The following is a 24,273-nucleotide window of genomic DNA, read 5'->3' on the forward strand; positions in this document are numbered from 1 at the left end:
AAGTGGGATTGGGGTTTGACTAACCGAGACCTCTAGAGTGAAAGGGTTAAACTAGCATTTAATTTCCAAGTTAGAGTCTTCTTAGTGCTTTTCCTGTAAATTTTATGAAAGGACTGCTGCTTCCTTTCTGATGCACACATCAAAAGTAAAATTAATTTCTCTGTGTTCAGAGCAAGTACATTCTTGTGCTGTGCAGCTGTTTTTGTTGACCTATGCTGAGATGATTCCCCACAGCACACTTTTGTTTTACCTAAATATACATTCCAGAAATAGCGTTTTTCACCTTCCTATTGCTTTAAAAAGTGGAGTGTTTAGTAAGGGCATCATCTGCTACAATCTCTCTCACAAGTGCTATTCTCTATGTAGGTTTTTGTCGGTGTACAGCACAGTACTGAGCCCAGTGTTGTATCCACATCAGCAGCTTACAGGGGATAGGAAAAAATTCTCTTAGAAAATGAGGCCTGTGGAGGTCATTTGGTTCAACCTCCTACTCACTGCAGGACTCACTTCAGAACTGGCTTAGGTTACTCGTGAACTTGTCCAGCTGAGTTTTTAAACCTCCAGAGAAGGGGATTCTCAGCCTTTCTGGGCAATAGTTTAGTGCTTGACCCTTCTTAAAGTAGTATTTTGTGGGTAGTTGCTTTTTTTCTAATTGGAATTTCCATTGCTGCAGCTTGTGTCAGTTTCACATTGCATCTCTGAGAAAAAGATCTGCTCTGTACAACTCCCACACACACTCCTTTTGTTAGGGAAATAACCACAGTAGTGTTGTTCACCTCTGGCCCCATCTCTTCTCCAGGCTGCACAAGCCTAGTTCCTGGGGCCTGTCCTCATCTGTCGAGAGCTCCTGCTCCCAGGCCATTTTTGTGGTCCTGTGCTGACCTCTCTCCCATTAACATCTGTCCTGTAGAGAAGTGCAGCAGCACAGTACTGCAGTGGTCCAGATGTGGCCTCCCTGCTGCCAAGTAGATATAAAAAAAACTTCTCTTTAAAACCTTCTTGAAAGTGAACCATGTTCTGTTTGGCTTCCACTTCTGCACACCTGGTGACATCACTTTTCATAAGAAGCCACTAAGCAGCTTTCCTGCAACATACATCTTATAATCTACCTTAAAGTTAAATTTGATAAGTTGCTTGCTTAAAAGTCATCGCTGGCTGGAGAGTTACTTTTCTCTTTGTATGTCAGATCAGGGATGTCTAAACAGTTAATGTATTCCGTCTAGCAGCTAAGGCTTAAATAGGTGTTGCAGCTGCTGAGAAGGATGTGTGATCTGAATGTTCCCTTTTTCTGGACCTGGTGAGCCATTATTTCTTTTTCGAGGAAACAGGGCAGTGTAAGAGATGTTCTTGGCAGAGGCTGGAATTACAAGATGTATTGGTGCTGGAATTTTGTTTGGATTTTTGTTGAACTGAATCCTTGATTTTAAAGGTGCTCCTGCCTTTCAGGGGTCTTGGTTTAGGAGTAACATAGCTGCTCATTATGTCCCCATCTTGAAGCTATTTCTTGTGAGTGGAAGCGGTTTCGTGTTCATGTACATACTGTAATACTAATGCAGTGCAGTTTTCATCATTATTGTTATCCACTTAAATTATTTGCCACTACTGTAAGTGTTGGTTGGAACAAATCTTTCGGTGTTTTATGGCAGAATTTTCTGTTTTCTAAAGTACAAACTGGTTTTAGGTTATCTTCTGACTGAGGTGACAGACTACAACTATTTGTCCCTGGTTTATTTTAATTAATTATACATAATACCATTTGTTGTTTGCAATTAAATCTTGTTTGCCGTGGAATAAAATAACTTTCAGAATGTTCACACCAATTGTTGAATTATTGGTGAGGTTGTCCTTGACTGGTGGAGGTGGAGTGGTACATTAAAGTTATGCTGTGCATAAGTATTAAATTCAGACAGTTTTTGAACCCGGGAAGTACATTTGAACGGTCCTGAAGTTTTTCATTCAGGTGAATACTGTCTGCACTGAAAACTTACTGAAGGAGTTATTCCAGTGAGCGTCTCAATTTGGATGTGATCATTCTTGAGGAATGCTGGACCTGTAATAGACTGTCTCTTCCAGAGTAAATATTGCAAAATAGTTTGTCTATGCTTTCCAGGTATAGACAAGCCCAGAGTGGCAACGTGGCCTTCCAGTACCGTTTTCTGTTTCCAAGACCAGAAAGGAGAGGAATTGACGACTGTGTAGTATCATATGCAAGATTATTGATATGAGAAGACGTTAGTTTGGTTAAGAAATTACATGTAAACTAGAAAACAGCCCTATTCAGAACATCTGTGGAGTTTTGGTTGATAGATTTCAGGTCAAAAAACACTGCAGGTTTTCATGCTGTGCATACTGGGGGGATTTTTTGCTCATCATAAGATGTAACACTGCTTCAGGTACAACGTTGGTGTTATCTCTAATTGAAAGAGTTTTTAACACATTCTTGTTTATTCACCAGACACACATGATTTTACTGGCTGCCCAGGGGGGGTTGTGGAGTCTCCCTCTCTGGAGATACTCAAACCCCCCCTGAATGCATTCCTGTGTGATCTGGTATAGGTGATCCTGCTCCGGCAGGGGGTTTGGACTGAATGATCTTTCAAGGTCCCTTCCAGCCCCTAACATTCTGTGATTCTGTAATTGTGAGGGTGTTTTTCCTTTTTGACTCAGCCTCACTGTAGTTTTGCATCTGTGCGTGTGTAACACTGATGCCATGTTCTGCCTAGCTGGCATCAGATTCGAGTGATAAATCTGCTTGTAATCCCGCCTTGACTTCCCTTGTGAGTGATCCCATTCACTTGGCCGCTGTGCTGGCAGTATGTATTACAAATCACATGTTGTTACCTTGGCAAGGGTTTGTCTTCAGTTGCTTTTAGAGTACTCCAAGTCCTACCAAGGTTAACCAGTATATACATTTGGTTTTGTGGAAAAATTTTCCAGCCCCTTAGTCCATGGAAAATATCCAGTCGACATGAAACCAGTGATACCACAAAACTGTTGGCTTTTCTGTCTATGAGCTCATCTCCTAAGAATGGTGTCTTTGGTTTTACAGACTGCTGACTGGAGTAATTTGGGCTTTCTACCACGTACTTAATTGATAAGTTGCTCTCTCTCTGTCCTCTTCTTTATTTAGTCTGATACAACCACACTACTGTATGTGGGAAAAAGCTTTCAGAAATATAGCTGACTACGTATTGGAAACATTTCTGTCTCTCCTGGTTTTCCTATCAAACTAGTGCCGTTATTCAACTTTTGGGGAGAAGAAAAAAAAACAGAGAGAGAAAATAATTACTTTCCATGGGTTCCCTTCTTTTATGTGTGCCAGTTACTGCGTGTCTTGTAGACACTGCTTGCTGTACTGAAAGAATGCTCTGTACCCAGACATCCGTGTTATTCCCCTGCAACAGATATGTGTTCAGGGGCTGCTGGATTGTGAATATCTTTACAAAGTGTACGTGATGTTAAGTAGGAAACTGGATTTGTCCATGAAAACATGGAACTTTTTTAATTTTCTCTTACAGCATGTGTTTGTGGTTGTCACAGCAACAGTACGATTTACCAAACAAATGTGGAAGGTTATTATAGTATTTGATCAGAATGTTAGGTAAGAATAACAATTGAAGTCCCCAGGCTAATGTGAAATTCTTCCTCATCAGCTAATTACTCTTTGTTGCAAAGTAGTCCATGTCTGACTAACAAAGCTACCATACAGCAGCTATTTCATAACTTCCTTGCATTTGCTGATCTGCACAGACCCTTAGCAGAGCGCTGTTCACTAAAGTATATGTCAAGTATTCAGTAGTGGGGTGCTTTAACCATGTAGTTTCGGGTTTGTTTGCTCTACTGTTTCACAGGGTTGCTTATAAAACAACCAAAAAAAAAGGGAAGAAAAAAACAAAGGCACAATTGAGAATGATGCAAGTTTTCAGTCTTTATCTGCACTGTATTTTTACAATCAGTTTTGCAATCTTGTGCTAGGAAATGGTTGTAAACTCCCAAAAGGGAGCTGTGATTCTGAGTTGCTACGAATAAATGGTGGTGCTGCTTCTGCAGGCTGCACATTGTTATGTATTTTGTATTAGGCATTTAAACCCAAGTTTCATTAAATCTTCCCAGTCATAGTATCTGTTTTCATCAGATATTCTGACAGGGAAATGTTCCCTCTCTCGCTGAGCTCATGGAAAGTAGATAACAATAACTTGCCCAGGTCAAAAAAATCTGTGGCAGAACAGAAAATTGGAGCTCAGATTTTTCTGACTTTCCAGGCAAATGTCTTAAAAACAGAATTCCATTTTCTTCTGCTTGTGCAGTGTCAAGTAATGCCATCCCAGCTTATCCCATTTTTTGGACATGTGATTTATTGATCTGGAAGTGTTTTGTCTTTCATAGCACGTTATGTCGGTCTTTCTTAATGAGGGACAAGTCACACACCATAGCTGTTCATTCTGTGCTTGAGGCAAGGTTCATCAGAATTGGGCGATTTTAGAGAGCTTGGGATTGTCTGTCTTAAGAGCATCTCGTTAGTACCCATCAGCTCCCAAAGTGCTGATTTACTGTCTGCCTCTTTCTCAGAAACCAATGTTGAATAAAAAAATAGTAAGAGAGGCTTGACTGTGAATCAAGGCAGAAATACACAGACTTAAGTTTGCATCCTGTTGAACATTGCAGTTTTCCATAAATACTTCTTCAATAAAATTTAGCTTTGGAAGTTGTGGTCTGGTGGATGGAGCACGCAAAATGCGTGATCTGGGTGGCATTGACCACTACATTTCAAGGTCACTTTTTCATTGTACTCCAGCTTCTCTGTCTTTAAACTGTCAGTAGTATTAGTGCTTTGTTTGAACTTTGGGATTAATATTTCAGATATGGCTATGAGAGTTCTTTTTTAATTCTTGCCAATTTAAAAATAATCAGCCCCCTTCACACAGTGTGATTTCCATTGATAAATTTAGGTCTGGATTATTTGGCTTTGCTTTTCCTTAGTCTGTGTTATTATTTCCATGATACCATACACTAATGAATAGTGTGTTGTCTGCATACAATATCCAGCTGCAAAATTAGTTCTAGTAACAATGGAGAAAAGTCAGTATCACTGGAAAATGTTTTGCCTGTGGAAGCAGCTGCCCATGAGCTCACCCTCTGGAAAATATCCTGATGGCTTCACATCTTAGAGAGTTTTTTTCATTGCACAGTAGCACAAATGTAAGCCAAGGTTTGAAAAGCCAGTGCTGTGTGTTTTCTTTGGCATGTGGCAACCCTGAGCCTTTCCTTTGAGAAGCAGAAATTAAAGTCTTTTGCTGAAGGGAGTAATTTTGTGATTCCTCTGAGCAAAGTAAACTGATTCTCATCAATTTCTATTGTCACCTAATATATATAGAAGTGTTCAAAGTGCCACTGCCCAGATGAAGGCTGGTAACACTAGAGAAAAAAGCCCAACATAAACACTAGTAGTTCTTTTTACCTTAAAGGGAGAGAGGGAGAGGAACACCATTGAAAAGGTGCAGCTTGATGTGTATTTACAAATATTTTCAAACATCAAGATTCTGTTCTGTTACGTTCAGTTTAAGTTGCATCCACTTCACTATTACTTATCACTACTGCCATTGACTTTGTTTATGTCAATTTGGTATAAATTGCTTGTCAAATAGTGCTCAAAGTTACATGATTGCAAATTGAAGCACTTCTTAATTCCTGCAGATTAGGTGTGCAGTTGTGGGATTTATTTTTTTTAATAAGGAAAGTAGAATATATGTTCAGAATGGATGAAGCTGCACTTTCTTGTATTGTCTGGTCTGGGTATGTCTGGCTGTCCCATGGCCCTGTGAGGAGGTAAAAGAGCAGCAAGTCTCCTTTATACGGTGATTGCCCTCACTTATTTCAGGAGGTCTTAGTCACAGAGTGTCCACGTAGCCAAGGGCACACTGGAGATGATGAAGTGTATTGTTATAACTCTCCCTCAGCAGATTAATTCTTCCACATCCCTGCTGTGCAGTAGGACTTTGTTCTTTCATGTGATCAATCTACACCCAGGGCTTGATCAGCAGAGAGCATAGGTAGAAGTCCTAAAATAAATTCACTCACCCACTCAGAGTCTCTGTATTCCTTCTCTGCATTCATACCATTGAAATACTAAAACTGCTTATAGTGTCTTCACACAAGACAGGAGTGTTTACCCTTGCTTGTCTTCCTTTAAAAGCTTTCAGTTAGTTTCTGAAGTAAATAAATGAGCCTTGCTTTACACTTCCATAGTAGGTTTCATGAGCTTTGCAAGACTGTTGCAGCATTATCTTTTGGCTCTCCAGAGTTAAAAATTAAAACTTCCTAGACAATCTCAGTGATGATTCAGTTTTCTCAGACTTGGTGATTGTGTATTTTACGTTCTTTCCAGTTAGTAGTTTTCCCTTCATTTTGTGATTGCTTTGTAGCACTCCTAGGGCTGTAAAAGAAGCCCACTACAAATCATAAGGTATATGTGAAACCAAATGGCATGTGTGGAAAAAAACAGTTGGGTACAATGCAAGAAATGCTATACTGTATTATTAATTAATTCCAGCCTTAAGCCTACCTTTTTCTTTCATATATAATTTGTAAAGGTAAAAGTATCATACAGCAGACACTATCTCAACAGAACATTTGCCCGCCAGGCACTGGATATGCGTAGAAGTTTTGATGAAGATAGCTGACATCTTGCAACACACAACTTCTGTGTATAATATACTTCTTTACCAACCAAAAATGACATTTTATCTGGTCAGCCAGTGCCTTGGAAAAGTGCAATACAAATAAGAACCATCAGTGGTTTTGGCAACTGCAAATAATCATCTTTCTGTAGTTACTGAGAAATCTGGGCCTAAGCAAACAACTATGCCAGTTTTTCAATGAAGAAATTCATAAATAAAACCCTTTTTTAAAAATCATCACATAATCAAAACCAAAATATCATCTCCTCTTGTCTTCCAGCAAATGCAGCCTGGAGCCTCAGCCAAAACATGCTGCGATATCTGGATGCAGTAAAGAGTGGCAGATGAGAAGGCAGGAGAAGGCTCAACAGCGCAGGGCTGAGCGCTGCTCACTGTGACTCTTTGGTTTTCAGTGTCCTTGCTGTGGTCCTGCAGATTGCTCATAGTAGACTCTAGCCTGTAGAAGTGCAGTGAGCAAAACCTTTTCTGGCCTTTTTTAAGAAGTCATGTGCTAGTTAGGAAATTGTTCAACGCGCAGATCCCAAGCTCTCCTTTGCTTAGTGGGCCCAGACCGCAGTGGGGATGAATAGTTGCTAGCTGTTACATTTGTTTAAAATTCTGCAACCATTTCTGTTTGAACCACTGGATCAATGTGATTGATTTGTTTCTTTCAGGAATTTATCTCCTGGATTTAATCTACATTGATTCAGCGTATCCCTCTTCAGGCAGCATTATGGAGAATGAACAAAGATCCAACCAAATGAACAATATTCTCCGAATAATAGCTGATCTGCAAGTCTCCTGTAACTATGGTTAGTATCTTCTATTATATCCTGTAAGCCTTAACTAAAATTGCTTTAGTACAAGAGAGTGAAAGAGGGCTTCGTCCCTGTGTAAAGGGAACGTGAGTCAAATACTGGTCCATGATGTAGCCTCCATTTCTGTGCAGTTTCAATCTTATCAGTAAATTAGGCAAATAAGCATCTGGCTTGAACTCTAAGAGCTGTAAAAGAGGTTGTGCAGAAGTTACTACTACAAGTGGACCACAAATGCCTTGCTTTCAAGTACAGCTGTTGTGTTTGGGTTATACCGGCCAGAGGCAGTCATAATTCTCTTAATGTGTTTCCTTTCCTTTACAGTAGATATGATGTCTTTGAAGTATAGAATGTGTCAGCTGCATTACCATTTTATTGTTACTATCTTGATGAAACGTTTACAAAACTAAATACAAATATTTCAGTCTATACAACAGTTGGTAAATTGTATGTTCTGCTTTCCCACGTACCATACTTGGTGGGGAATGTGAGGGGGCTGCTTCTTTTTGTTAAGAAGATTTTACTCTCAAATTCATTCTGCAATTGTAGCCTGTTAGTGGAGTCTTCTGTCCAACAATGTGCCCATTTTGGGGTCTGGATGAATACTCGTCACACTGTTGGTGGCTTAGCATGACTTTTCCTTGCTTTAACGTGAAACAAGATGGAAAACCTTCAGAATAAATTCAGAACATTTAAATGACAGTTTTGGAGAGCTTGGAATACAAAAAAATTAAATGCTAGATTGTGGGAAAACTAGGGGAGAAATTACTTGTGTATGCATAAGTCTCCATCCCTTGTCCTTTGTTGTTAACTTTGGTATTATAAAGTATTTGAAGTTAGGGACTAGACATCATAATAACATGTGATTATGAGCAGCAAGATTACACAGCTATCGTGTTCTTATTGAGAGTTTCATTTTGTCTTTGAATATTTTGAGTGACAAAGAAACCTCATTATTTCACTGGCCCTTTCTACAGTTTTGGCAGCGCTGTTTTGGTTTAATTTTGAGTGCTTTCATACAAACCCAGAGTGATGACTTTGCAGAAACAGTAATCTGGAATAATGAATGTCTTCAAAACAGTTGTCTTTACAAGAGCATACAAGTTGAGTTAGATACTAAAAGGCATGTTCCTGTCCATGCACCATGTGTCAAAGGATTTTTCTGTCATTCTGAAATTAGCATCTGTCTGGGTATGCACCTCATGTTCTTATGAGAATCATTAATAGCCATGGCTGCAAGCTTTAATTTCCCCCAGAACAGTGAGCACAAAATGTGAGCAGGGCTTTCAGCAAATAACTCTTTCCCACATGTGAGATGGCAAATAATAAATTCCACTGGCTTTTGTGGTGATGAAATGCATCTGTGTGTTCTTTAACAACTAAGCATCGCTTTTGCTCAATCAAATCTTTAAAATCTTGGAATCAAAGTAATGTTTCTGCCCAATTTATTCTTTAGGAAGTTTCAAATTCTGTTTGCTTTGAGCCAACCATAAAAGCAGGGGGGGGGGAAAATGAAAGAATAATTAATTTTGGATTATGTGAATGTTGATCTTTTGTTCTGTTTGAACTCTCTACAGATCATCTTACAACACTCCCTCATGTGCAAAAGTATTTGAAGTCTGTCCGTTACATTGAAGAACTTCAGAAATTTGTAGAAGATGACAATTACAAGTAAGTGCTAATCTTTTCCTCAGGTTTGGGGAATGCATCACTTAGTTTGATCATAAAGCCATTGGCTGAGAATCTTTTGGGGGGTTGTCTGGTGTTCTTAATATTTTATTAATGGAGCTGATAATACCAGGATGCTTGAGTAAAAGCCAGAATTAGTCTTCCTTTACAACTATAACCAGATTTCCAATGCAAAATAACTTTGTAAAAGACAAAAATAGATGAAAATCTAGTCTTTATTCTTCTATATGATGCTTGTATTCTGGGAATTCTGTTCAGGAACCCTGAACAAAGCCATCTCCAAGATGTCCAATATTGAATCTGTGCTACTGTAAATAACGTATGAAAAGCATCTTCCCATTTCAAATGACTGGTTTTAATACTTTTAATACTTACATTATAAACCTGACAATTTGGGGATTTCAAGCATGTCAAAGCAATGCTTACAAAAAATATGGGGAAGAGCTAACCCATACAGTGGTGTGAAACAGACACCATAGAGCACTCTGGTCAACGTGTGAATGAGCTCCAGTTAGAGGAGGTTATAATCTTTGGCCATGGTTTGGAAAGAACTAGCACATTAAATCCTTAAGTCTAGCAGCCAAAGTTTTAAATAACTCAACCAAGGTAGGTGCAATGCTATTTAACTAGCTGTTGACAAATACAGTACCTCTGTTTAGGTGAAAAGAATTAAAAGTATTCAAAGATGACATGATGTTGGTATGGAAGATTTTAGAATGTGTTTGGGAGAGCAAAGGTGCTCATGAACTTCACTAAAACCAGTGTTGTAACTGGTTTTATCCAACACTTCCATTAAGAACCTGGTCTCAGAATGTGTGCACTTAGACCATATGCTAATGAAAGAGTTTTGGAAATGTTCTTTGAAGTAGCAGATGATTTGCATGTCACAGAGGACAGGTTAGGTGGCCTGATCACCGAAATGGTAGTGACACAAAAATCTAAATGTTACATGTTTGTTCTAACAATAATTTATGGTGTTGATTGGTAGTTGTCTGTCAGAAGTGAAATACAGCCCTGAAGAGGCAAACACATCCCTACCCCCTGTCAAAAACTCTGTTTCTATTAAAATTGTTAGTAATGCTTCAAAAGGAGCTGGTGAGACCTTCTGTGGAGTACTGTACACAGCTCTGGCCATCCATGCTTTGAGCGGTCTTAGAAAAATACTGCTGCAATCAGGTGAATAAAGTCTGTCTTGTAACACCAGACTTAACTAGGTTTGGCTTTCACCTAGAAAAGGAGAAGTTTAGGTAATAGAATCACTATGTAGAAACACGACTGGGGGAAACTGGGGAGGGTAGAGAGCAATTTAAATTGTAATGGCAGGACAGGGATAAACAAAGGCAAAAATGTAGAACCTGAATGTTGGAAATCTGGTTCCTAACTATCAGAGTAATGGAATTCTGGAACAGCCTCTTAATTGGAGTAGTGAGACAAATAATGAGATCATTGTAAGTTGAAACTTGATCAGTTAATGAAGTGACAGCTAACAGATAGAATTTGTGAAAAGAAGAGAGCAGACTTAGTGAATCAGAAGCCCGTGTGGCACCAGTGTAGGGACATGCACATACAAGCACAACAATGACCTACCCTAACCAGTCTACATTTCTCTGCAGTTACAACTGCTGTTACTTGTATACAGATGCAAAGTCCTACTGGGGCAGTTCAAGAAAAAAAGTTCACACCACAACAGAGACAAAACCCCACTTGTTTGAGCATAGCATGAGTCAAGCAATTTCTGTTTGATTTTGAACATAACTGCAGTTGATGATAATTCATTCCCCTTAGCTCCAGTCCAGGCCACCGTGCATACAGCACTATTCCTCAGCCACGTCTGTCAGTGTGGTTTCTTGAGATAAATGCATGTGGAACTTTGCTTTTCCTGAGACAGTAAGTCTAAAAGCACAACCATTCCGACAAGGTATTCTTTTTGGAACTTCTCTAAGTACTGTCAAGACGTACTTGAAACAGAAAACATCCAGAATTTGTCCTCTTGTTTAGAGTAAACTTCAGGAAAATAATTTGAACCAGCATTGGGTATTTCACTGCAAAAGTGACTGTGGCTTGGTAGGTTCGTGCTTTTGTGTCTGGTTGATCACAGATAATAAGAATAGTCATATTTCTGTAGGAAAGTTACTTAGATAAAAAGAATGTGTGTGATGTTTTCATAGCAAAATTTATCTGCTTCATGGAATTAGAGTTTCTGCCAGAGTACTGCTGATGGAATACGTATGTGCTTCCTTTTCTCTGTCTCAGGACAGTGTGTAGGTTTTGAAAACAAATAGGCATTGTGCAGCAGATGCACAGGGAGCAACATGCACACAGCCTTTTGAAAAGGTCAGGCAGTCCAAGACATGTGTTAAGGACAGTCTGACATCTAAATCATAAGAAGGACACAGAGCTGTTGGAGCAAGGCCAGAGGAGGGCCACAAAGATGATCTGAGGGCTGGAACACCTCTGCCATGAGGATAGGCTGAGGGAGCTGGGGCTGTTCAGCCTAGAGGAGACTCCAGAGGGACCTCGTAGCTGCTGTCCAATACCTGAAGGGATCCTACAAGAAGGCTGGAGAGGGACTTTTCATGAGATTGTCTAGTGATAGAACAAGGGGAAATGGTTTTAAGTTGATGGAGGGTAGGTTTAGACTGAACCTTAGGAAGACGTTAATCAATACAAGGGTGGTGAGACTCTGGAATGGGATGCCCAAGGAGGTTGTGGATCCCTCCTCCCTAGGGGTGTTCAAGGCCAGGTTGGATGAGGCCTTGAGCAGCCAAATCCAGTTGAGAGGCATCCCTGCTGATGGCAGGGCAGTTGGAGTAGATGATCTCTAAGGTCCTTTCCAACCTAAGCCATTCTATGATGAAACTCCATGTTAAAGTTTAGCAAATAGTCATTGTTGACTCACTTCCTACATCCATATTTCGTTAATGTCACAGAGAGAAAAATAAAACTGCATAGTAACTGGTAATGGTAAAGACTTGTAGTTCATATGGGCTCTGGAGCCCCTGGATTGGATTCAAGAAACTGGTCATGTTGTTTAATTTGATTTTCAGCTGGAGTTTCCTGATCAGTGTTACCATTTTATTTGCAATAGCTTTCATGAACTGTAATTTCGTAGGAAAAATAGATTAAACAAGTGGTTTCTCTAAGTATGACACTATAACATAATATTTGGAAAAACTGTAAATAATTCCAGTATAAATTTTAAAGCCATTTTAACAGTAGCAGCAGTCTTGCTGGAAGGTATGTGATGTATTTTAAAGATCACATAGTACTTGTGATTTAGTTATTCGTGAGACTATTTCAATCAAAATCAGCAGTTTTCATTCTAGGATTCACTATGGCAAGGAAAAACTGCAGTCCCAAGGTATTAAAAACATGGAAGGATTTGATTTTAGGCATAGTAAAGTTGCTGCAGTTCATAAATGTTGGTGAGAGGCCTTGAGCACAAGCTCTATGAGGAGAGGCTGAGGGAGCTGGGATTGTTTAGCCTGGAGAAGAGGAGGCTCAGGGGTGACCTCATTGCCCTCTACAACTACCTGATAGGTGGTTGTAGCCAGGAAGGGGTTGGTCTCTTCTCCCAGGCAACCAGCACCAGAACAAGAGGACACAGTCTCAAGCTGTGCCAGGGGAGGTTTAGACTTGAGGTGAGGAGAAAGTTCTTCATGGAGAGAGTTGTTCGTCATTGGAATGTGCTGCCTAGGGAGGTGATGGAGTCACCGTCCCTGGAGGTGTTCAAGAGGAGATTGGACGTGGCACTTGGTGCCATGGTCTAGTCATGAGGTCTGTAGAGACAGGTTGGATCTGATGATCCTCGAGGTCTCTTCCAACCTTGGTGATACTGTGAATTTTGTCCTCTTTCTGCCATGTTTGTTGCATCAGAATAAAGCGTTAAATTAAAGTCTGTGCTGATCAAAACTCATCCCATCTGTCCTTTAAGAGAACTCCTAATCCTGTTCTGTCTTTGTGTGATAGGAAGTTTTTGAGTTTTGTGTTGAATGTTTGATTTCACATTTTCCTCTCAGTTTTCCCTAATGGATCTTCAGTTTCATAGCATTTTCTGGTCCCATGCCAGAAGAAACTGTAAGCCTCAAAAAGGAAAAGAGTGCTAAGTTTTTATAGTGGGAAAGAATCTCCTCTCTCTTTCTCTTTCCATTGACTGCTCTTTTTGAGCCAGGAACAGCATTAGTGTGCTCTGAAGAGATGTATGCTTGACCTTTGGCAGGGAGAACAGAACTATCTCAGTACCAGGCTGTCAGGAAAAGAAGCTTTTAGATAGTTGCCCTAAAATGTATTGGCTGGATCCCAACACACATTTCTCCAAATGAGAACCTCAGTTACATTGAAAAGGAAAATTTGGCAGCCACTTTATATAAACAAAGCTTTTCTCTGCAATTTTTATGCCAGTCCAATTGCTTGCTTTGGGTTCGTGCTTGTCAGCAAGTAGAAACACTCCAGCAAACCCCTGACAGTGATGTCATATCCTAAAAATAATAGGTCTTTCTTGCTCAGCCCATATGCTGCTCTCTGCAGAGGCTGAGAAATTGTAACATTCACTAGTTAGAAAACTAAGTGGGCAGAAATAGGACCTGAAGCATCAGTACTCCTTCCAGTTATACCCAAAAAGTATGGGTAAATATTGTTATCTCAGGGCATCACTGGCAGACAGTGGGCTTCAGAGACTGTGATGCAGCTCCTGCAGAATCTTCTTCCTCCTCCAGGAGTGATCTGAGGAGAGTGCTTGTCCCCAGGCATGCAGTTTTTCTCTGAGCTAGACAGCACTACCCAAATGTTCTGACACCGTACCATATGCTTTCCTAAACTGCCATGCAGTGGTTCCCAAGCACATTTTTTGGCTGACCTTTTTGGTATCGCTGGGTCAGGTCTGGTATCCTCCACTGGTTTTGGTGTACATTGGCCTTCATATTCTCCAGTTGTTCTTTGAGTAAAGCCACTATGAAGACCTTACTGTTTGCATTACTGTGTTATCTGGATGGGACAGTCAGGATTGGAATCCTATTCTGTAGGTTGCTGTCTATCAGTTCAGTTCTTCAGAGCATATTGGGTGAGGCACTGATATTCCAATATCCCAGTAAGGTGTTTTACAGAAAAATCAGTTCCTGTTTAGATTCAGATAAGCATGATGCTGTGGGAGAACATCCAAGAGAAATTAATAGGCAATTAAAACATTGTACCTACTCCTGACAGTGATGGCACTATAAAAGTTCCAGCTGCAACATACTAATTTTAGTCTTATGGTAACAGGAATTCTATGGCAGGTGCTTAGAGTAGCAGTACTTGTAGCAGTGAACCTTGGCCAGAGTCCATCTTAAATAGACCTCCCAGGCAGCTGTATTCCCTAGACCTCTTCTACTGAGAATTGTTGTCAAAGGCACAAAGAAGTGGGAAGGCTTCACTGTTAGTCTGAGGTCTGCACAGACCTATTGATAGTATCACACAAAGCCTCTGAGGGGCCAAAGATTCTGGCTCTGAGTGCTATTTGGGAGGCATTGCTCATGCTGCTGGCACGTGTAGCACAGAGAGAGCAGACGAGCATGCGTGTGCACGCATGTAACCTGTGCTGCTCAATGGAAAATGCAGTGTCAGAGGAATTGCAAAGATTAATTTGGGTGGTGACAAACAAGCCAAGACTGGTTGAAACTGTACTCACTGTCAGTGTCTCTTCTTTTAAATAAAACCAGTTTTGATTTGTTTCCAGCCTTCTGTGGGGGAGAGGAGAGAAGGTGGTCCAGGAATGACATCTCCTTGTCAGAATATATTCTCTTTTCTCACAGTTTGTTTGAAATATTTTGTTAAACATGTCAGCATGAGTATTTTTTATTTACTAAACTTCAAACTTAGGCTCATGTTTATTTGCTGTTCTTTAGTACATCCTGTATTTTCTGAAGTTGCATGGCTAAATTGCATTTTTTGACATGTTGAAAACATTCTAGGGTTGTTGAAGTCAATGACCAAACTGTCAGAGATTTAGCAAGGGCTGAGACTTCAGAATGTTCTTTTAATATAACCAGAGAGATAAACAACATTCTCTTAACTTGCCAGTTTCTAGAGATGACCAGTGGGGAGTGATGTGAACTCCTTTTATAGCATTGAAGACTCACTGTTCTGTCAGTGAACTTTGAAGTGCAACACGTGCCACAGGTGCTTTCTGCATTGTATATTGACACCATGCCTCTTTCTAAAAATCTTCTTATAAGCAAAAACATGTTAGGCCTTAATTTCTGCTGTTACCTTCCTTTTTTCTCCTTGACAAGAATAGTTTTAAACACAAAGAGAGAAATGGTATCATGCATGCAGTTGCATGCAAGTTGATCTTGCTTGCTGTCGTCAAATGTTTTGACGACGGGTAAAGAAGGTATAAGAATGCTTAAATCTGACAGCAGGTGATGGCACTTCCCCTTATGTGCATACTAGTAAGCAGAATTTCACCTGGACTGTTTTCAAACATGTAAGAGTTCTGCTGGGTCTTGGAGCTTGGTACATAGTGAGCTAATTAAACTGATAACACTAATGCTGGAAAAGACTTTTGAGATCATTGAGTCCAACCCAAGTAACATGACCACTAAACTGTATCCTGAAGCACCACATCTACAGCTTCTTGGGCGCCTCTCGGGATGGCTACTTCAGCACACGCAGAACCACAGAATGTTAGGGGCTGGAAGGGACCTCAAAAGGTCATCTGGTCCAACCCACACCTCCCTGGGCAGCCTGTTCCAATGCCTTACCACTCTCAACAGTAAAGAAGTTAGTGAGATCCTGGTGAGGCACTGAAACAGGCTGCCCAGGGAGGCGGCCTCCTCAGGCACACAAGGTAGTCCTGCCACATTTGCTCTGAAAAACATTTGTAAATAGTTACCTGAAATGACAGACTGCTTAATGAGCACACTTAGAAATAAGAGGCTACTCTGTAATCCTTACATATGCATAAACTCCTTTTAGTCTAACGAAGCAGGAAATTTCCAGGAGTGCATTACGAATCACACTGTTGTAAAAGCAAGAAGCTGTTTGCTCACGTGGACTGAACTGCAGTTCTCTTTTAGCACTGGGTTATTAGACAAATGTTTCCACAGTGACCAAATAAATTGTGGCTGTGGCCCCAGGGGACTAATAAAAGTGAGTAATTTATTTGATAACAGGATAAGGAAAGAGCATCAGAGATGAGTTCCTGGAAGCTGGCAGAAACTAAAGCATGCGGTTATCCCATGTGGGGAAGGACAGATAACAGCTCCCTTGTACAGACAGAAATGGAAGGAAAAAATCAGCAGTTGTGGAACAGTGATGGGTTAGCAGGCGAAGGGTTGTCTGCTTCTGTTTGGAGAGCAGCTGTTATGTGAAACAAGTTGTGTTCTGTTTTGCATAAGGACTTTAGTTCATCAAGTGTGAGCTAACCCAGTATTCCTGAGTTTAACACTCAAATTTCTCAATGTGTGTAAACAGCATAGTTCTGCAGGAGATCCTTAGAACCAACAAGATTTTTTGAACCAGCTTCTCAAAAAAATCAAGCTCATAGCATGGGAACAATAAATCTCTGATATAGTGAGGAAGAAATCAGCCTTAAAAATGAACAAAGGAGGAACTACTGTGCAAGGGATGCAAAGGCAACATTTCTACAGGCATGGGAGATAAATTCACACTGTAGGGCCCTGTTTACAGGGAAAGACTTCATAAAGGTTTTTGCCATTTTTCATACTGAAAGGAATTCCCTTACAATAAACATTTGAATTGGTGTGTATACACACACACACAGAGAGTTCTATTATTGTAACTTTCTCATTGTTGACTTCTAGGAGAGGTATGTTGCTACTTCGTGGTCATGGAAATCATGTTGACAAAAGACAGTCTGGAAAGGAATGAGTCATTACCTACTTGAATTACATTACTTTGGGTAGCTGAAAGGATCTAGTACTGTTAACAAGAATAGCAATTAAAACAGGAAAAAGGGACGTGGGTTTGTTGACTAATTTGAAGCTAAAACATAGTTGTCAGTGTTTGAATACTGTGGAGAATGGGCTGGGAGTTATTCCTCCTACATTTCTGTGTACAGGAAAGACAAGGTAGGAAGGAAAGTGATAGCTGAGCTACGTGGGAGTGCTGCCATAGGTTCCTCTCCCCACCCCTTTGTTTGCTTTCATCCCAAGTTTATGACTTCCACTGGTGTTTGTGTACAGCAGTGCTGCAGCCTCTAGCTTGAAACCTTCCCAGTGTGTTGTATGCTGTGGAATGCCAGCAGTTACTTCCTTTGGGTTTATGCCTGTTCCATTAACGTTTACTTAACACTGTAGCTTTCCATACTTTTTTTGCTGAACTGGTACAGAACAAAGGACCTGTGAATGTCAAGTTTTAAGAGGGCATAAACTTGAGAGGTGGAAGAAGTCAAGTGCACTGGAAGATCAAGATATGATGGAGTGCCAAGATAAGGCAACAGTGAGTGCATAAAACACATGGAGTGAGGCAGAGGTGCATATAATATTAAAACTTTCTTCTAATTATCTTCTTTGACTATAAAGTGTTGGTCACTTTAGCCACTTATGCTCCTGCTCTGTAAATCCTAGTGACTAATATTTCTCAATAGCTATTTCTGGGTGCACATGTCCACATGGTAACTGTATGAATTCACTTTTCATGCACTGAAGAAACAAGATCTTTGTTATTGCATTTGAATCTAAATGTACTAACTTCTAAAAGGTGGGGTTTTTTTCAGGTGAAAGACTATAGGAACCTAAGATTTTACACTGATAGGGAGTATGAAATATCAATTTTCACTTCTTTTTTCATAGACTTACTTCACAATTTCTTTCTTGGCTCTAACAGGTAGTCATTTGCCTTAAAAAAATAAGTATTGTTTTATTACATAACAAAATAAGAGCAATAGAGCAAAATTTCTGCTCACCACTGCCCAAATAATGGCTTTCTTCAGTTTCTTTCAGCTTTTATTGAGAATTTTTTGTTGCTGTTAATGTCTCTAAAAACTTCACTGTTTTTTTCCCAGATTATCATTAAGAATTGAGCCAGGCAACAGCTCTCCTCGACTGGTTTCCTCCAAAGAAGATCTTGCAGGTATCAAATTTAATTTGAAAATTTGCATAAGGAAATAGTTTTAATTACAGCAATTCTCTACAGAAGCATGTGGGAACCCCCATTTTATATCAGAGCTTTGGAGGAATTAATCGATTTCCAATATGGGCTTTTGTTGCAGCTGCAGAGTTACCTTGTAAGGGCTGTCAGAGAATTGATCCTTTTTCATGCTTATGCCTGGTTTCAAAACATCCTTGATCTAGAACACCACTCCTGTGAGGGTTGTAAAAAGATCTGATTTTTACTGCAGATGTCTACATACCCAGCTTGTACTTGGGTCTGCACTGTTCTGTTATGACACTCACCCTTGGAGGTTCTTACAGCAACAAATTCTAGCCCACACAACAAGACTGATTTCATACATATCAGCTTTCATTTGACTAGGCAGAACAAATCCATGGATCTTAAATGAATGTATGCAATTAGATTTCAAAAGTAAGACTTAATTTGCAGAGATTTTTTTTAAGGAGGGATGTGCATTTGTTTGCCTTTGGGGAGAACAGGCTTACCTGGATGGAAAAGGGGAGCATTTTTAAGATGGTTTATTCGTGGGTTTCACGTAGGTAGCATAAAACCTGTTGGACTTTTCCTCTGCTGAGATTAAAAACTCGGCTACAGGGCAGTACTTCGGAAATTAATCCCTGGAATTGACCAGTGTAAGCTGCCAATTTGTCAGTATTGATTTGATACCAAGTCTAACCTTATTACCATATCAGAGTCTCTTGAGGACCAGTACTCCCAGTAGTGTTGCTGTGAACTTCCCCTCTAGAGTCTACAGTGCTCAGTAATGTTGGTTTATTCAAAGGGAGAATTAATATGATGATAGAAACACAGTCTTGAGTCATTCTTACTGCTCCATTATTCTGTTAGCATTTCCTTCAGCAGCTTGACAGGCTCGACAGGCTCATGGACTGCTGCATTTCTTGCTCATCTGGAGAGTTCGCACTTATTGCCAGGGCAATACCTGCCACCAAGAGTTTGTAACACCCACATGAATTTATCAGTGACCTGCACCTGTGTAGCTGCAAAAAATGCTACTAATGGAATCCAGGGTGCTTTATTTAAATTAAAAAAACACATGAATTCCTGGAAAAGGTTAGCTCAGTAAGCTAGCATGAATTCAAATTGAATTTTAACTAAGCATGAAGGCAATAATTTATTGTTTATTTCACAGCATTAATATGTAGAAATATAGCCATATGTTAGTCTTGAATAAGTCCAAGCTGAAATACCCAAATATCAGTAATGAAATACTTGACTATGGGGAGTTAAAAATAACTCATTCAAAGGTATTAAAGTCAACTTTATTTGGACTCAAATTATAGTTTGAGATTATTTCCACTTCAGCTATTGTTTGCCAGGAGTAAATCCTTTGCAGTCAGCAAGCTATAATGGTAAGCAGTGGTCTCAAAATATTTCAAGCTGTGGTTTGATGTCCCAGTCAACAGTTTAAGGCACAGGGGTCTGAATATAATAATTTTAAGGTAGAATAAATTGGTTTGACCCATAAGGAGAGTCATCAGGTTCTGTTGATAGTCAAGAAATTTAGTATGTTACTAATGGCAGTAAGTCTAGTTGAGTTTTGCAGGTGACACTCTGCCTTTGTATAGGTGTCCATATATTTCCAAATAAGGAGAAAAGGCTGAATATCATGGTAATAATTCTGAAGTCCTATAACAGGCTTAAATGCAGGGAACAGTGTTGTCTTCATGTCCTAAAGTACGAGTACTTGTGTTAATGTTGGAAATGGATTTTCCTTCCAAGCATTGTGACTTTATCTTCTATCCAACTTCAGGTTTCTCTCTTTCAAAAGAAGATTAACAGTTTACTTTAGCCAGAGACACTGTGGGTTTCTTTTTTTTTTCCTTTATGAGCATGAGGCTCAATAAAAACAGTTAAATTCTTCAATATTTCTATTTGCAAAGAACTGGAGAAAACCATGTGTCCGTTTTCCACTTTGGTTGCCAGCTGGTTTTCCAGTAAATTCAAAAGGAGGCAGACATCTGATTAAAGTGAATGTCTCACAACAAGCTATGTTTTGTATATTAGTGGCTAAGATGGTCTCATTTAATTACCAAATGCATGTATAATTGTGAATAGTGCTTTCACAGGAAGATTTCATGCCTTCCATAACGCTGCAGAGCTTCTTGTCTCCTGCAAGTAGCATTTAGAAAGGAGCTCTAACCAGTTTAATTGTATGCTTTCAGGAACTGTATGATTCACACAACTTCCTTGGCAGCAGCTTAAGTCTGTTCATTCTGCCTTGCTATGGTTTGAGAGGGAGAGAGAGAAAGTAGCTGGAGAGCTTATAGTATGCTAACTGTTCACAGTTTCCAATGAATTAGCTGTAAAAGCCATCTGTGTTCCTGCAGTGTTGGCTAGGATGTACCCAGCATTTATGGTACAGCTATTAGATTGTTTTGGAACTTAATACCTTTTCCTAGAACAAAAGAAAAAATGTCTGTAATATATATGGCACATAAGGTAACCTTCTAGGCAGCTAAAGTTCCTTTGAATTTGCACACCAAGCATAGCTCAGTCTAGAAAATTTGACGCTTGTTCTTTTAACATCTGAATGTTCTGTAGGAAAGTTCAGAGCAAAGTGCAGGCCAGAATACAAAAGTGGTTACAGGTACATACCATGTTTATCCTGTCTTGGAAACAATATAAAAAGAGAAAATCATGTTCAAATAACTACCATGCCCAGAAAATTAGATCCAATACTAAGTGATCAAAGAGTGATCTCCATGATTCTGTGATTTTAATGAGCCCACAAGTTCTGTTTTAGCAAAAGCCAGGCCTCAGCTGTGGGCAGCCCTTACTTTTGGAGTTTCATTATGCAGTAGTCAGGGGTGGACCCTCACCCCTACTTTTTCTTCTTCCCCCCCCAAGTAGTTGATGGTATAATTCTCAAGAGGAGAGTAAGCAGATCAAAGGTTTTATGTTCCCACCCTACCAGGAATCTGGAGTAATTAATCTGAAACAGGTGTATTCCGTGTTTTTGTTACTGGGGTAAACTTCAGCCCAGTTCGCTGTGCCCATCCAGCTCCGAGCGCTGCTGAAGAAGATTTAATACTCGTTTTAATTTCTTAGAAGCAGTAGATTTACTGGATGTAGGTATGTAAGGTGTGGAAACTGAAAATGTAGACTGAGAAGGAAGGAAGGCTGGGATGTTTGCACATTGGTAAGCCTCTGGTAGTAGCTGTACTACACTGTACAGCAGTCCCAGCCTTTTAGAATAAAAACCCCCACGCAGTCATTTTCCATGTAAACACTGAGTTTGACATTTACTTTTGTGCTTTGTTTTACTGGTTGCTTTGGTAACTAATAAATAGTTTGTGCTAAGTGCTTTAGCAGCCAATCGCTCTGTGGATATGAGGATTGTCTAATCCTCCTGCAAGTGCTTGGTTATTGCTTCATGTGCAGTGTCTGCTTTTCTTACGCCGCACTTAAGGTAGAAAGGGAAGTTTTCTTCACAAAGGTTTACAGAACATCCAGAAAACTTTGCCCTTTTGTTTTGAACACTTCCAGTCTCTTCCTCTGTGATACTTTCCCTACAATTTTTTACAACCCATTGGAGTACTTTTGAAAGAAATTATTACCAGACAAGTGTGTGGGATTCACATGTTATTAGCAACCGCTAAATCCAGCCAGAATTCATATGCTGTGGATTTTTTTTTTTCCTTTAGCAGAGCAAAGCTTCACAGAAATTGTAGAAGAATATTCTGTCAAAGCACATAGAAAGTTATCAGAGAGAATGATCATGCTAAGTTTTTAACTTCAACACTTTCTGTTACTTTCTGTGACTTCCTTACCAAACAAGTCTCTTTAACATCTACTGATGCTTATTTTACCTACCAAGATGATAATCCCTCAGAATTTTAACATACCAAACAGCTAGAGGCCTTTCTGCTGGGGCTATTTCTCTTTACCTACCTATCTATTGTCTTTCTTCAGAGCAGTAACCTGAAACAATTTCTGCAAGAAGTTATTTTATTGATGGACTAGTTCATGTATTTTTGTTGAACCCCAACTGCACAGTTCTCCTGCAGCTATGCTCTAACAATGTCTTCACTTCCAGCGTGGATGTCATCCAAGCTCATGCACTACCCTGCAGATCCAGCTGCAAGAAACTCAGATGTTTTTGCTGAAGCCTAAGTCAGGGTTTTGCACATTTCCCCTGGTGCAGTATAGGTAACATAAATGCTGACAATTAGTGATTCTGTAGAAGTAGCACTTGAAATGGAAAGTATCACTTCTATTTAGGAAGCATTTGAAGGAAATTCGCTCAAATGTGCTTACTGTGCAGTCAGAAGTACGTGGGAAATAATGGTTGGTTGTACTCGATCTTGACAGAGTGGCACAGGCAAGAGTGCCCCAGGTTTCTAGTGCACTTGTCTGGCTTGCTGTTGCTGTTGTCCTTGCTAACTGTATTAAATTTGTGATCTTTCCTGTACTGCAATTTCATCTTTCACTACATTGTTAATGTGCTTCTCCTGTGCTGCTCTTGGAGGTACTGGATAGAGCATTACTGGGCAAACTTCTCTAGGGTCCATTTGTATGTTTTGACACTTCTTATATTAACATCAACAAACTTCCCTCTGTGTCTATATCACTTCATTGGTCCTTTTCTGGCAATGACAGCAAAAACAGTAAGCCAAAACTGAACAGTGCAGGAAGATTGACCCAGCAGTGGAGGGACACAGGGTGAATGGAGTTGTGCCTCTCTTAAGCTCTACTTGCCCACGAAGGGACCTTGAGATAACAACTCAGCATGATTCACTCTTGTAGTTAAATTTATGGGAAGAAAAAAATAGAAGTTAATATGCTCATGTGTTTGAAAGTTCTCCTTTTCATAACTGCTGTTACTGATGGACTTTACAAAAGGTTGTCAGTGTTTATTCCCTCACTGAAAACCACACTTTTGGCATTCACCTTTAAATTAGGGGGTTTTCTTAATGCAAATCTGAACATAGATCAAAGACTCCATCAGAGGCTTCCAAATTACTTTTTATAAATATATCTGTATCTTTTGCTGTTAGAATGGAGGTGGAGGTTAGAATAGGGCAGTAATTACAGCAACAGGAATCATGTGGCAGAAATACAAAAATCTGTTTTATGTTCCCTTTATTCCCAGAGCACGGTATTAGTTCTGAATCCTTTGGAAAAAAGAGTCATTTCATTCAATAACCAAAATCATCTTTCTGGCCTCTGCAGCAACAGCCCTTTGCATACTGTTTCCAGAGAGAGAGCAGGCAGACTTCAATTTGTCAGACAGAAATACACCTTTTGGGTTTTTTTGAGGGGTTGGTATTTTAGGAGGTTGGGGGAAGTGCACACAAAGGGGTAGCCAAAGACTCTGATTCTTGTTCTTGGTTTACTCTTGTCTCAGAAGCAGCCATAACAGTATCACAGTATCACCAAGGTTGGAAGAGACCTCGAGGATCATCAAGTCCAACCTGTCACCACAGACCTCATGACTAGACCATGGCACCAAATGCCACATCCAGTCTCCTCTTGAACACCTCCAGGGATGGTGACTCCACCACCTCCCCAGGCAGCCCATTCCAATGACAAATGACTCGCTCGGTGAAGAACTTTCTCCTCACCTTGAGCTTAAACTTCCCCTGGCACAGCTTGAGACTGTGCCCCCTTGTTCTGGTGCTGGTTGCCTGGGAGAAGAGACCAACCCCCTCCTGGCTACAGCCACCCTTCAGGGAGTTGGAGAGGGTAATGAGGTCACCCCTGAGCCTCCTCTTCTCCAGGCTAAACAATCCCAGCTCCCTCAGCCTCTCCTCATAGGGCTGTGCTTAAAGCCTCTCACCGGCCTTGCTGCCCTTCTCTGGACACATTCAAGTGTCTCGATGTCCTTCTTAAACTGAGGGGCCCAGAACTGGACACAGGACTCAAGGTGTGGTCTAACCAATGCAGAGTACAGGGGCACAATGACCTCCCTGCTCCTGCTGGCCACACTATTCCTAATGCAGGCCAGGATGCCATTG

General features: G+C 40.2%; 1 protein-coding gene across 2 annotated transcripts in view; it reads left to right on the forward strand.

The window, feature by feature from the left end:
- RALGPS1 (Ral GEF with PH domain and SH3 binding motif 1) overlaps positions 1-24,273 on the forward strand; it is a 76,030-nt gene that overhangs the window by 38,483 nt on the left and 13,274 nt on the right. For both annotated transcript variants that reach the window (XM_009907492.2, XM_054174371.1), the window contains exons 9-11: positions 7,352-7,489; positions 9,070-9,163; positions 18,186-18,253. In XM_009907492.2, coding sequence (XP_009905794.2) covers positions 7,352-7,489; positions 9,070-9,163; positions 18,186-18,253 — 300 coding nt within the window. The remainder of the gene's footprint in view (positions 1-7,351; positions 7,490-9,069; positions 9,164-18,185; positions 18,254-24,273) is intronic.

The sequence above is a fragment of the Dryobates pubescens genome, chromosome 29 (assembly GCF_014839835.1).
Source record: "Dryobates pubescens isolate bDryPub1 chromosome 29, bDryPub1.pri, whole genome shotgun sequence".
Lineage (NCBI taxonomy): Eukaryota > Metazoa > Chordata > Aves > Piciformes > Picidae > Dryobates > Dryobates pubescens.